The sequence below is a fragment of the Ruditapes philippinarum genome, unplaced genomic scaffold (assembly GCF_026571515.1).
Source record: "Ruditapes philippinarum isolate M1 unplaced genomic scaffold, ASM2657151v2 ctg2413_1_1_1_1, whole genome shotgun sequence".
NCBI classification, from domain to species: Eukaryota; Metazoa; Mollusca; class Bivalvia; order Venerida; family Veneridae; genus Ruditapes; species Ruditapes philippinarum.
Genome location: NW_026857187.1, coordinates 23,298 through 38,999, shown reverse-complemented (window position 1 = coordinate 38,999; position 15,702 = coordinate 23,298). Strand labels below are relative to the sequence as shown.

The 15,702-nt window shown below is 32.6% G+C and overlaps 1 protein-coding gene across 2 annotated transcripts; it reads right to left on the bottom strand.

Annotated features, from left to right (window-relative positions):
* Positions 1-98: 98 nt before the first annotated feature.
* Positions 99-13,311, bottom strand: LOC132749029 (uncharacterized). Of its 2 annotated transcripts, none has more exons than XM_060738699.1 (5): positions 11,380-13,311; positions 7,332-7,877; positions 6,423-6,581; positions 5,455-5,524; positions 99-4,714 (listed from the first exon to the last, which is right to left on the bottom strand). In XM_060738699.1, exons 2-5 carry the CDS (start codon positions 7,458-7,460, stop codon positions 3,219-3,221), a joined length of 1,854 nt encoding a protein of 617 aa, XP_060594682.1. In that variant the 5' UTR covers positions 7,461-7,877; positions 11,380-13,311; the 3' UTR covers positions 99-3,218. The 2 variants fall into 2 exon arrangements, with proteins under 2 accessions (XP_060594682.1, XP_060594683.1); XM_060738700.1 differs by lacking the exon at positions 11,380-13,311 and adding an exon at positions 8,435-10,048.
* Between the last annotated feature and the right edge of the window lie 2,391 nt (positions 13,312-15,702).

Here is a 15,702-nt window from a genome sequence, read left to right as displayed (position 1 = left end):
TCCAGATCAGCCACCATAATAATCATTTTATCAGTTTTCGTTTTATTCTGAGATATATAATAATTATAATAATGCAATTAAATGAAGTAAAACAGAAATTGTTTATTGGTGTTTATTTTCAAGCAGTAGACCAAAACATGTACAATGTACTATATTGTTACATATTACTTCATATTATGTTTTTAACAAAGGTATATACTGTATGTGAACATAATAATAGGATGTTCCAATTTGATTGCACATTTCATGTTTGAGTATTCCTGGAACGTTTAAACATAGAAAGTCATTGCAATAAAACTTTCGACAGAAAAAAACACCGCCTAAAACCTCCCTTATATATGAATATAATTATGATTATTGTATTATGAAGATTATGAGACGAACAAATACACTTAACGTGTGAACCAGATACCCTTAAATAATATGCGTATCAAATACACTAAAGAAACATGGGTTCCAGGTACACTTAAATAACATGCGTATCAAATACAGTTAAATAACCTTCGTATCAAATACACTTAGGTAACCTGCGTATCAAATTCACTTAACAAACCTGCGTATCAAAAACACTTAAGTAACATGAGGACCAGATACACTTAAGTAACGCGTATCAAATACACTTAAGTAACATGAGGACCAGATACAATTATGTAACGTGCGTATTAAAAAGTAACCTGCGTATCAAATGCACTTAAGTTATCTGCGTATCAAAACACTTAAATAACGTGGGCACCAGATACCTTTAAATAACATCCGTATCAAAAACACTTTAATAATATGCGTATCAAATACACTTAAGTAACCTGCGTATCAAATACACTTAAATTACCTACGTAGTAACGTTGGTACCAGATACCCTTAGTTAACCTGCGATTCAAATACACTTAAACAATCTGCGTATCAAATACACTTAAATAACCTGCGTATCAAATACACTTAAATAGCCTGCGTAAAGATACACTTAAGTAACCTGCGTATCAAATGCACTTAAATTACCTGTGTGTCAAACACATTTTCGTATTGGGGTACCAGATACCTTTAAATAACATGTGTATCAAATACACATAAGTAACCTGCGTATCAATTACACGTAAGAAACCTGCGTATCAAAAACACTTAAGTAACGTGGGTACCAGATGCCCTTACATAACATGCGTATCAAATACACTTAAATAACCTGCGTATGAAATACACCTAAGTAACCCGCATATCAAATACACTTGACTCGTGAATCAAATACACTTAACTAACATGCATATGAAATACATTTAACTAAATACATATTAAATGCACTTAATATGAAATCAAATACACTTCACATACTCTGTATCAAATACACTTAAATAGCATCTGTATCAAAATACAATAATCTAACTAAACTAACTTGCAGATCAAATACACGTATCTAACACGTGTATAAAATATTCTTACCTTACACGTATAAAATGCACTTAACAAATACTCTTAAATAATACGCAGTTAAATACACTTAAATTTCGAACTCACTTTGATATAATGATAAGCACAAAGTTGGATGAAGACGAAAAACAGCCATAAACATAAACATATTTTTCTTTGTGAAAAAATAAAAAAAACAGCAACTAGTCTTAAGATTTCCACAATTTGGAATCTCTTTTAGGCTATTTATAGTGATGATGAAAAACAATTTCTTCATAATTGACATTATTTGTTAAAATAGCTTTCTTAGAAATGCAGTTATTTCTGGAAGACCAAGACCTAACTAATGTAAATATGGATCACAATAGGAATATGATTAGATCACAATCCACACATGAATGTTTACCAAACTACTTTTAGGATAACCATGATAATGCTGATTGACACGACACATTCATTTACGTCATAAATACTTTCTCCTGTTTGAAATAAATGTATGTTTTATATATGTTTTTATATCATGAATGCTGAAGATATAATACTGAAATATTTTATACTCTCACCCTTAAACTCCAGCTCTCGTATAGGAACGTCATCCTTGTTAATCTATGTGTCACCATTCGAACGACCCAACAACCAAAGCATGTTATGAAGGCAGTGTTCTGAACGCAAAAGCATTGTCGTGTCCGGAGCATTTCAGGTTGGCAATTACAGAGTATTTTTCAGGCGACATCTCTATTTTCTGTCTTAGTTCTTCAAAACTTTCGGTACCGTCCTCATGCTCCACGTCACACGAGGCGATTTCTACTGTAAACACTATGTTTACATGTACTTAACTGTTCAATCAAGCATCTCAGTGCGTGATTCTCCATAGTTATTTCAATAAGTCGCACGTGTTCAACAGTTTTTTTGTCCGACAATATCAGTTCATTTTTTTGCAGGTCAAGACCTTTCAATTGTAGGTTAACTAAGTGTTCAAAATCAGTTAATCTACTTAATATCTTTTTGACAGTTTCGTATGAATCTATGAATTCAATAACTAATGTACGAATATTGATGGCGGACGAAGCGTAGTCGGTCAAGAATGACGTGACCATAGCCTGGTTGCATTCTCCCCAAAATTCCCGTATTGATAAGGGGTTGACCTTTACCTGATCAGCGCACATGTTTCCAACACCAATGACATCAAGTTGCGTGTGTTCAGACAGATCCAGTATACGCGCAACACAATTGTTATTCTCATGATCTAGGCATTTTACCCGGGCTATTTTAATTTGTCTCATCGACTTCCTACCTTCTATCCACTTTACTACTTTTTCTATCTGACTATGATTCATTGATATACAATAAAGGTCGATGCTTTCCAAAACCTTTAAAGACATCAGTTTATCGACGCTTCCCTCAGATACTTCAATGTACCTTTCAATTTCTTTTGTTCCTTGCATTTCGCACCCATGAAGAAGAAGACACTCTAATGTGTCCGGAGACGCGCCTAGCATCATTTCAACATCTTTACTACAAGGATGACCCCATATATCCAGTTTTTGCAGTGATTTCATTTTATCCACTTCCAGTCGCAGTCTTAGATCATGGACACTTTTGCGGGAAAGAGCTCGTCCAAATTTGATTGATTTAACACCTGTGTGCCTTAATGATTCATCATCTGTGTGCATTAGTAAATCAATCAATGATGATACATACTGGCTCTCAGGTTCACCATCAAAATTCAGAAACATATCTTCCAACTGATAACGAGGTTCGTACTCGTTGTCTCTGCATTCTTTTACACACGCTACCATTACATTCTGGAAATCTTGTTTTCAATCACACATTTCCCAATAGTCTGCGAAAGCATACGTATTTCTCCGGAGGCTTTTTGTTTGACAACTGTTTGAAATAACATTTGCTATCCCGTTTAGAATTGTTTGACTTGCAATTGGACTGAGCCCACATAGATTCTGTAAACAGCTTGCGTTCAGTAAAACTGAATTTATATCTGGGCATGATTTAATCACAATATCTGTTATAAGGGTCTCATTTTGGTTAAACGCTACATGGAGAGCAGCGAAGAACTCGTGAAAAGTTTTGTGTATAAAGGATATCCTTATATCACGTGATGTAAATCCTTTACTCCGTACTATCCGAGTTATAATGCCGATCTTCAGCCAAAATTCAATGCAGCTTTCTGACTTGTTTTTCTTTGCTATGTCTTCATTAAATACCAGCCTATTTTCTGCTGAACTTTGATTGAAGAGAGTAAGGAAAGCAAGTTGCGACAATTTCTTCACGAAATGAATGTTCTTACAACAATGCTCCTTTCCCTCGAAGCATTCTGGTTTGTAAGTACTGTCATTTTGGTTAATTTCTACCTCCTGTTGCTGTGTTTGTGCCACCTTTTGTAGTAGCATCTCTAAGATGTTACAGTATAAATCACAACGAGAATCACCTAATGGTTTCCCATCCTGCCAGAGACATATCATGTATAATAATAACATTGGACTAGTCTCCAGGTCATTGACGTTTCTTCTTGCAATTTTTTTCTCAAATTCCTTCAAACTGTTCTCCAACTCCGACTGATCGTCATAACTACCGAAATATTTTAATATGTTTGTTATTAAAGCTTTCTTACCCTCTTTATCAATACCTGTCATTTCTAGCTGTAGATCAATCTTACTTTGTTTTATTCTAGCCACTGTATATCTCCAAGGGCGAGTGGTGGTTAAAAATGTGCAAGACTGCCTGGGTCTTCTCATTGGAATATTCCCTTTTTCATGTGACCATTCGTCGAGACCATCTAGAATAATCAGACATTTTCTCTCTGATAAGATATGTTCAAGAAATTCAGTTTTGTATTGTGACGCATGCGCAAGATATCTAATGATCTGTTGTTTCATCATTTCATCAACATCAAGATGAGTCTGATCAGATTCTTTTAAGGAAATGTAAAATACAAAATCGAAATGACTGATTGCGTCGATTTCGTCCTGGGTAAAGCTTCTCTGAATTTTGTCAGATTCGTTCGCTTGGCTCCATATCAAAGCTAACCGTTTTCCAAACACCGATTTTCCAAGCCCGGTTTCTGCACACAAATATATTTCACGATAAGGTCCGTTCTGACCGTGAAATATTTCTCTTAAAGATGATATGCGTGCTGTTCTTTGGCCTTTTTTGGCGTTTTGGCAGCCCGACAAAACCCTGTTGATTGTAGGCTGGACATAAACGTCCGGAACTGCCATGTCAATATCTTCAAACAACGGAGAGATAGGTATCGTGCCATGTATATCTTTGTTGAATTGTATTAAGTCCTTCTTAAGATCTGAGAAAAGAAAAAAAGGCCATTTAATATTATACCAACTACTCAATTTGTTATTTACCAGTCTCAAACCATACAACCGTATAAAAATTAAAAAAAAACCATTTATACCTTTAATGTTATGCTTTAAATAAGATACTGTACATAGGAACGATCAAGACATTGAAAGAACAGAAGCCTTATTCTATAATGCAACTACTTCCTTCTTACAAATACCCCGGTACTTTAAAATTGTTGATAGCATGTACTGATAATGTCTAAATCTGACCAGATTTTGCACATTTTTTTAAAAATATTAAAAGAACCCTTACAGTGTATAAAGCTATATATTTATTGTTTGAATTATGAAAAGTAGTTCCAAAATACATGCATGAGAGAAATTTGTGTGAAGAGAGATTAAAATCAATACAAAATGGCTAAAGTCCTACTTAAAAAGGCAGTATGACATTTTTTCCCCAGACATGTTATTTTGTAAACGAACATTATGCATGTGTGTTAAATATCAGAGGCATTATATATTTCATTAGATATAGCTTATTACGCTTTAAATTTTGAACAAATAGTTCCGAATTCATATCCATGTCCATAAAAAAAAATTATCAGTAGTACGATTTAGAAAAATAGTAAACATTTTTATATGTCTGAAGTACAAACGGTCATATTCATAAATGAAGCTTCAAATTTTTTAAAATAATTATTCAACTTAAGAATAACTTATAGGTGAAAGAGTGTGAAAATCTTACTTTTCTCAATTTGACTCTGTAGACACTGCTGTCCATATTCTTCAGGTAAAACAAAAGAACCATCTTTCAACTGGAATGTCAAGTAAAAAAATGTTGTAAGGCATTGCCCAAAAGTGACTCAGTAAAATGTATCAATAGTTTAAAAACAAGACCAACCAATCTCAATCTTTAATTTCCAAGATATACCAAAATAGTTTAAATGAATAAATAAAGTAAATTTAAGTAATGTAAAGTATCAGCTGCTCGTTAAGAAACTGAGAGAGCAAGAGTGACTACTATGTCACATGAACACAATAATTGTTTTAAAAACAGCGGGAAATTCAATGGTTGGCTTACCATCGCGATTTCAGGGGAGATAATAGACAATTCTTTTAACGTTAACAACAAAATTAGAAAGCATTAAAATAAACGAAAATATCGAAAAACACGAAATGGTTATTTATCGTAAAACTAAGACAATTGTTGTTTACATCACGTGTCAAAGGTATTTGTTCTCATTGAGGTTGATTATCCTATGAAATTTGAAGGTTGTAGCTAGTTATTGATCGAAACCGACAGACTGACAGAAAATTACATAACAATTTACTTTTTTATTTAAAAGAAGCATAATTATCAAGTTATACTCCTAATTTCTCGTTTAATAATTATAATAATTTGTGTTTTACATTAACAATCAATTTAACTTACTCTTCCTTACAAGTTACTCTTTAAATAAATGTTGTACAGTCTTTGAATCATTTGTCGGAAACGATGCGTGTTTTATTGCTTTAGTACTTAACCATAATAAGTGGTATATGAAATGTGTTGTTTGATATACACATACTTGGTACTAACATTGGAGCTTTTTTCCATTTTAAGGGAGATAAATGTTTCAAACATCGTTATTGATTAAAATTTTGAAAAAAAAAACAACAAATAAACACTACCACCACAACCACCACCACCACCAACAACAACACAATATTAACCTGTTCTAATTTGGCTCGAGCGTCTGAGGTCTTGGAATTATTTTTGAAACTCTCACAACAGGACAGAAGTTGTTGTAGTGTGCAGACGACATCTTCTAGCTTCTGGTCGCTAAGTAACATATCTGAATTGTGTCTCAAATCGTTCACTAAATGTCGTGCCTGTGTAAATCGTGCAATTTTAATATTTGAATATACATTAATATTATATAATTTAGTATTTTCTGACATTATACGGCACAAAATGTTAAGGGGGTCCTATTATTTGGAAAAAAACAGCGTTTCAAGTAAAATGTATTGACGTACTGAAAACGTTTAGCAGTCCGTTGGCATAATGCGCGATTTATAAAAAAATCTTCGTCATGGTTATCTCGTATAACTAAATTTTATTCATTTACATATGTAACGGTGGAACACATTTATGCAAAGTATACTTAATATTTATAATTATAAGTATTTGATAGTTCATTAAATGTGAATATCATACCTATTTTAAACCTAAATGAAGTTGATGAAAATAAAAAAAGGCCTAAAGAAATGGCCTCCACATTTAAGGGATTGAAGACAATAAGATATTTGACTAAGACGCCAGTTAAAAGGAAATATGTTCTCTTGTACAAAGAAAATGGAACTATATTCTTAGAATCGGGCATTACTATGGCAAAGCGAGTTTTATATAATAATGATGTTATTGTATTTATATTCCATTTTATTTTGTTAACAGTTTCATCAATTTTATACTGCAGATCTAAAATGAATTTGACATACATTGTATTTAAAAATATTTTAAAATTTAAAATTCCGACAAAAACGAGTGTTAATTAAAATAGAAAGACTCATAGACGAACAAAATTTGCGAACCATAAAAGTGTGGAAAGAGAGTATAAATTCTAAATAACAAAGTTGTTTTACCTTATAACAAATGGAATCGTCGACTTCGTTAACAAAATCATTCTGGTTTAACAATATACTTATGATTCCATTTAGGTCTGTATCTAAATAGGAATTTTTGTCGGAATACCCCCAAGGGGCATAAAACATTTAGCATACTCCCAGTAGGATTTGTTCCAAAGTTCTGCACGAGTATTCTTCCAGGAAGGATTGGAGTGTCTATGATCTGTTATAATTCTATCCCGTATCTTGTCACACACTCCATTTGGGCACGGTCTAAATTATTGATGTGTCGAGCATTTTCTTCTAAGGCGGTTACAAGTGTTTAATGAACAACAAATAATAGTCTGAGTATAGCAACTTGAGCACCAGAGGTTACTGAGTGTTTGAGTTGTGACTGAGTTAATTATCTCCTGATGACGAGTTTGCAACGTGTCGCAGACGACATCCTGCAAGCCAGTTTTGGCTTCATATACAGCAAAGTGCGCCCTGACCCAGTTACGAAAGTCCTTGTTTTTCAGTTTAGACGTATAGTCAGACATCTTCGTTTCCTGCCCATTAACTGAACTGAAAAGACACAATCATACATGTACTAGGAGAAACAACTATGTATATTGTTTCTAGACAAACCTATTAGATATTGATAAATTCATTTGTTTAACACGCTATGTATTATCAGAAATAAGAAAGAAAAAATGTGAGTATTATCAATTTAGTAATGTTTGATAATTCCGTCAAACCAATTAGCAATCTCAAGATTTATCATTTTAACGGATGCTCCGTTCATATTAATAAATAAATTATACATGATACAAGTTTCTGCAAATGTGTAGACAAAATAAATGTAAACTCTAAGAAAGTTGGCAACATTTCAGAAGTAAATGCGTCTACGTTTAAATATATTTAGACACAAAGCAATCGACAACATGTTAATAAACAAACGTGAATTAGATTATAAACAAACATTTTGGCAAAGTGTAATGTATTATATCCTTTCTTTGTCCTGCTAGATTGGCATGAAATAAAACATAAACGTTTAAAACATGCTCAGTTTAACACAATTTACACATATTTGTAAAAACAAATTAATCCATTCTTATGCAGCGGAAAATATGTAAACGAACCTTTAATGCACTATTTTCCATTTAACCATAACAATTGAACTTCAAATAAATAACTTATTTTTATAAATCAGATATAATTTTCCTTGTTTTGATCGAGGCCATTCAGAAGCGGACAGTATCACAACCGATTGATTTCCGACCAATTAGAAAGATATAAATACAACACAAATATGTATAATATAATATAATAACATGTACTGCATCAATGAACACAATTATGTGAAAATATTGAGAAATGGATTGAATTTCAATGTGTTTTGTGGAAAGGATTTCTTTTTATAAAAAGTCGTTAAATCTGGTTTGTCAATGAAGTAAACTTAACCAACAACTCCCAACATTTAATTATTGTGGATAGTATTTTTTAATATAAAGTCGTTGAAATCTGGTTTGTCAATGAACATAATAAAGTATTGGAGTAAAATTAACCAACAACCCCCAGCATTAATTTACTATTTGTTTACATGTTTAGCTTAGACCGCAATACCGTATACTTACTGTTTTTCTCCGGAGTTCGACGGAAGGTGCCGAGAAGTTGCGATTTGCATTATTATTGTAAATCGTCCAAACTAATAATATATGTAATTTGTGTTGATAATGACTTTAAAATAATATTGTGATTCAGAATCCGTTATTAATATGAACATTGAAGACTTCTCCCAAAATTATCATGAATCTTGAGGTATGAAGCTTTAAAAACACAAGGGGTTCCTTGGTAGGAACTCTTTAAGAAAGGCGCTGTAATTCAAATACAATTTAATAGAAAATATTAAATAGAAAGTACATGAATTTTCATTGAACAATAACTCATTTAAAATTGAAAAAGAAAAATAATTATTTCATCATATACAATTTGTAACAAAATATTAGAAAAGGAAGCAAATTAGTTCCGTCGTAAGTTACACAAAGGGTCTAACTACAATTATATTCAATTATGACTCATTTAAAAGTATGCTATCCTCGTGACAGGCATTTCTGTAATTAATCTCTTTATAATAGGCACATTATGACTCAGAAACGTATATTGCTTTACTTCCTTTATACCTGAAAAAATAGCCCTAATTGTAAAATTATGTACATTGTTATAAAAGGAGCAAAATGGAAACAAAGTGCCCCCTTCTGTTTGGGAAGTTTGAAGGGGGCGGCAGTCCCCCTCATCGCCAAGAAAACTTTGGACTTGTGAGAGGCTAAAAATGACCCCAGATCGATCATAAGGTAACGTGTAACCAACGCTGAAAAGCATTTGACTCTATCTCGATCAATTGAGAAGTTGCAGCACTTTGAAATCAATTTTGATGGAAAAAAATCAACACAAAATAGTGATTTTTGGCAATTTTGAGATGTCCCCTCGTTGCCATGGTAACAGGAAATTTAAGCCTGAGCATGTTGTAGCAAAAGGCAATGGTCCAGTCAACATTTGTGCCAAGTTTGATTAGTATTGAAGCAGTATTTATAGTTTTATAGCAATTTGAACTTGTAACGGGAGGCTTTTCAATGAAAACAGGCATTTTTCACAAATTGCCCATGAAGTAATGGGTTAATATGCATATTTTGACCACTTTTCGTGGGTTGTAAGTGCCATTGATAATGTGTAAATTGATTCCTTTCGGGTATTTCACAATATTATACATTCAAATACATTTTAAAATTTTCATGAAAATTAGCATGAATCTGAATGAATCTTTTATATGACAGAGTGAACCGTGTACCCAAATGTTGCTGTTCCTTTAACTTTTGAAGCGGTATGATTAAATTACGCAACGGAGATTTTTTGGCGCAAATGGCACAATTTTTTCTCAAGTTTGATTTTCTTCAAATATTGTGGTTGGAGGCTGCTGCAGCTGCATATACTGTTTATTCCAATCAAGTGATATATACATTTTTTATGTAAATCTGGGACTTAAAATTGTTTGATTTACATACTTTATGCCCATTTTAGAAAACCTCTGTTGCAGAGGAAATGTTTTCATATACTTTATAAAAAACAATAATCGAAAATTTGATAATTGAATATTACAAAGATCTTTTTTATACTACTTTTAATTTACATACATGTAATCTATTTCAAATTTAGTTTGATAATTGTTCCCTATGCAGAAAAAATATCCCTGATGCGTCGAGAAAATGTAATATAATCTTTAAAAACATTGAAGTGTAAAACAAACTTATATATATAAAAAACATCGTGTCTTTCAGGCAGCAAACTTGTATATGTACTGTAGCGTACGCGGCCAGATTTATTCGGACGAAGTCGGTCTGAGATCGGTTTGAATTGCTGTCAAATTTATAGGGTAGAACTGAATATTAAAATGGTTTTTATTGGTCATTTTAAAATTGCAAACTGAAACCCGGAAATTTCACTGGCCATTCTAAAATTAGTATAATAATCTAAAGGATCTTTCTGAAACGTATACACGCCCAAATTATAAAATAATCTAAAGGAGTATCGGAAACACACATTCTAGTTAAATTTCGATCTGTGAACTCCCTCCCAATGAATATGTTACACTAGTGCTTAAAACATTCATTAATTCTCTACTCAGTAGTGAATAATTATCTTATTCAACATAAGAATTTACAGAGTTATAATTGACATTCTAAAATGACGAGACTATCAATAACGTCCATGGTCCCGGAAAAACATGCGCATACCGAAATACACCTTATTTTCAATGACTATGTACATCACAGCTTCGTAGTAAGTAGCTTATGGTCCTCAACGTACCAGTTTATATACTATGACATGACGTAATACCGCATCAGATGAAAACAAAAATGTTAAAAGCGGCTTATATAGTTTTGGAAGCCAGAACTACGTTAAAAGTATTCTTTTTTTTTCTATTACATTCTATTCTAATTGTATTATTATCACAGTTCATTCACTAAACAAAACTGCTACAAACCGCTCACGTCTAGCATTCCTAGCTTGCAAAAAAATCAACACTGACCTGAGACTGTGCAAGAATCAATATAATCCTCGCCGTGTAACAGATCTCACATCTCCCGAATTCGAATTTATTTGGAAACCTAATAACGTCCCAAACTGTAGTTATGATGATAATCTCCGACACATTTTCTTTCCCTTTCATATATTATCTGCGTGTAAAAACATCTGTGTAACAGGCAAGTGAGGAAAATAAACGTTCCAACTATAATGTATATGTATTTACTAAAAATGTTTCCGATAATAAGCTCTCCAGCAGCAGCGTATGGGGAGGGAATATGCGCGTTCCTTGCAGAGGGGTTTTAAAAAAAGAATAAACAAGAGGGCCATGATGGCCCTGAAGTCGCTCACCTGTATATAGGCCCCCGGAGCGGGGCCAGTTTAAACCACAGGGCTTTTATTTGAACAAACTTGGTAGACACCTATTAGAAGCTGTTTCATGCTAAACATCTAAGGTCTAGATGGTCAAGTTTTTTCTTCACACATATAGTTAAAAACAATGACACACCTGGGGCAGGGCCAGTTTTGACCCAAGGGCTTTTATTTGAACAATCTTTGTAGACACTTACTAGAAAATGTTTCATGCTTAATATCTAAACTCTAGCTATTCGGGTTTTTTCAAAGAAGATTTTTATGTTTTTGCTATACACATATAAGGACAATCAATGTTCCCCGGGGCGGGACCAATTTTGACCCCAGGACTTTTATTTGAACAAACTTTTTAGACACTCACTAGAAGATGCTTCGTGCTTAATATCTAAACTCTAGCTATTTGAGTTTTTTTCAAAGAAGATTTATAAGGAAAATGAATGACCCCCGGGGCGAGGCCAATTTTGACCCCAGAGTTTTTATTTGAACAAACTTGGTAGACACTCACTAGAAGATGTTTCATGCTCAGTATCTAAACTCTAGCTATTTGGTTTTTTTCAAAGAAGATTTTTTAAGTTTTTGCTATACACATATAAGGAAAATCAATGACCCCCGGTGCGGGGCCAATTTTGACCCCAGGGCTCTTATTTGAACAAACTTGGTAGACATCTATTAGAACATGTTTCATGCTAAATATCTTAGCTCTAACTCTTTGAGTTCTTAAAAAGAAGATTTTAAGTTTTTACTATATGCATATAGGGAAAATCAATGACCCCCCTGGGGCGGGGCCAATTTTGACCCCAGGGCTTTTATTTGAACAAACTTGGTAGACACCCATTAGAAGATGTTTCATGCTAAATATCTTAGCTCTAGCTCTTTGGGTTCTTTAAAAAGAAGATTTTTTAAGTTTTTAATATATGCATATAGGAAAAATCAATGACCCCCTGGGGCGGGGCCAATTTTGACCCCAGGGCTTTTATTTGAACAAACTTGGTAGACACTCACTAGAAAATGTTTCATGTCAAATATCTTAGCTCTAGCTCTTTGGGTTTTTTAGAAGAAGATATTTAAAGTTTTTCTTTTGGTTGCCATGGCAACCAGAGTTCTGCATGGAATTAAATTCTTTGAACAATTTTCAAAGGTGACCACCAAAGGAACATTCCTGTGAAGTTTGGATGAAATTGGCTTAGTGGTTTATGAGGAGATGTCATTTAAAGTAAAAGTTTACGGACGACGGACGACGGACGGACGACGGACGCCGGACGAAAAGCGATCACAAAAGCTCACCCTGTCACTTTGTGAGCTAAAAACAAAACAACTTTTCAACACAACTGAACTGAATACAACTTGATTGCATCCCTAACGTTTGCAAGCGTTTTCTACATATATCATGTTGAGAAGGTGGAGAAGTTAAATACTTGAAGACGGAAAAAATCGGGACTTTCCATGAGTGTCACCATATTAAGACATTTCTCACTGTTAAACAAAAATGCGTAATCAATATCAGATGACCTTATACTATAATGTTTATACGATTACCTCTCTGATTTATTGAATAATATGGAAAGCCTTGACTGTCTATGAACGTTGTTGTGTCACTCTTTCTTTATACAATGTGCATTCATGAATATATTATGTGGATGCATCCTTATATGAATTCAACTGAACAATATATGATGTCAATGACTCTTTAAATGATGTCGACCAATCATTATACGATGTGCATTTATGAATATATTATGTGGTTGCATCATTATATACAGTCAACTTATCAATATATATGTATTATGTCAATCTTTCATTATACGATGTGCATATATTGTTATACGACCGCTGCTTTATATGAAGTGCAAACATCATAATATCGTGTGCTTCTGTCATTATACTGATGGGGTTAAATTTACCGGGTTATATCTCACTATGCACCGTTCGTGGCAACAGCGGGAAAACTCAAAGTAAAAAGTATCATATATTGTTAAGCTGACTCTATATAAAGACAATTCTACATAATATAGTGTTGTTTTGACTCTATATAAGAATGGTTCCACATAATATATTCGTAATTGCACATCATTTAATGAAAGACTGACATCATATAAGGACATACACATCATATATTGTTAAGTTTACTCTATATAAGGATGGTTTCACATAATATACTGAAAAATGCACATCATATAATGATGCACATCATATAATGATAGATTGACATCATATAAGGACGCGTTGACATCATATAATGTTGAATCTATATAAGAATTATTCCACATAATATATTCATAATTTCACATCATATAATGGCAGACTGACATCATATAAGGACAAATTGACATCATATATTGTTATTTTAACCTTATATAAGGATGGCTCTACATAATATATTAAAAAATGCACAACGTATAATGATAGATTGACATCATATAAAAACACGTTGACATCATATATTGTTCAGTTGACTACATATTAAGATGGATCCACATGATATATTAATGAGAGCACATTGTATAAGGAAAGGTTGACTCAATATATTGCTATATAGACATAACAACATTTAGGATTATAATTATAAGACAGTCAATGGTTTCCATGGAATAATCTGGTAATTTATGTGTATGGTATGACATATAATATAAATAGCCAATTACATTTTAACAATACAATAGGCGGAATCCCCAACTATACAACGCTCCGCTTGCTGAACACGCATCTCTTTTGTCGTGACTCACAAATATACATGTATAATGTATAACTATAATAAATAAATGAAGGTCGCAGTCCCGATGACATGAAGGTTTTATACAAGATTATTTTACTTCGACTTACTGAAGTTCAATTTTACTTTTGTTTTGTTTTGTAACCAATTATGTTATCAGTTTAACTTTTCTTTTTATTCTGAGAGATTCACAATTAGCTCTATCAAAATTCAATTAAAAGAAGTAAAACAAAAATATTTATATTGTTGTTTATTTTCAAGCAGTATACATCTACTATTTGTCACATAAGCGTTCATATTATGTTTTTAACATAAACTACACGTGAACATAGCAATAGGATATACAAATTTGATTGCACATTTCATGTATGAGTATTCCTGGAATGTTTAAAAATAAAAGTAGACAGTCATTGCAATAAAATTCAAAACTCATAATTTTTTTTAAATAACCTGCGTATCAAATACACTTAAGTAACACGTGGTGCCAGAAAAACACTTAAGTAACCTGCGTATGAATACACTTAAGTAACATACGTATTACATTCTTTAAAATAACACGGGTATCAAATACCCTTAAATAACCTGAGTATCAAATACATTTAAGTAACCTGCGTATCAAATACACTTATGTAACGTGGGTATCAGATAACCTTAAATAACATGCGTATCATATAATCTTAAGTAACCTGTGTATCAAATACACTTAAATTACGTGGGTACAAATATTCTTAAATAACATGCGTATCAAATACACGTAAATAACCTGCGTATCAAATACACTGAAGTACCTGCGTATCAAATACACTCAAGTAACCTGCGTATCAAATACACTTAAATAACGTGGGTTTCAGATACACTTAAATAACATGCGTATCAAATACACTTAAATAACCTGCGTATCAATACACTACTAAACTAATATGCATATCAAATTCATTTAACTAAACTACATATTAAATGCACTGAACATGTGAACAAAATACAATGAAAATGCTTGTCAAATACTCTTAAATACTCGTAACATGTGTATCAAATACACTTAACTTTCCGGTTTTCAAATACATAAATAATGTTAAAAAAAATATAACTAAATTTTGCTGATAAATAAGTTTTTTCGGTTTCGTAAATTTTATCACATAAATTTTACCCTAACGTTTAAATGGTTAAAATAAAAGGACCCAATAATTTAATGCACACAGTCAAATCCCTTTAATAAGCAAAATAAATACATTAAACATGCATTTT

Bases quoted from the DNA above. Each gene is read 5' to 3' on its own strand.
- LOC132749029 (XM_060738699.1), bottom strand. From the start codon at position 7,460: ATGTTTTATGCCCCTTGGGGGTATTCCGACAAAAATTCCTATTTAGAT. The intron at 6,582-7,331 runs GTAAAACAACTT...CGATTTACACAG, and splicing joins ACGATTCCATTTGTTATAAG to GCACGACATTTAGTGAACGA. The intron at 5,525-6,422 runs GTTAATATTGTG...TTGACATTCCAG, and splicing joins CTCGAGCCAAATTAGAACAG to TTGAAAGATGGTTCTTTTGT.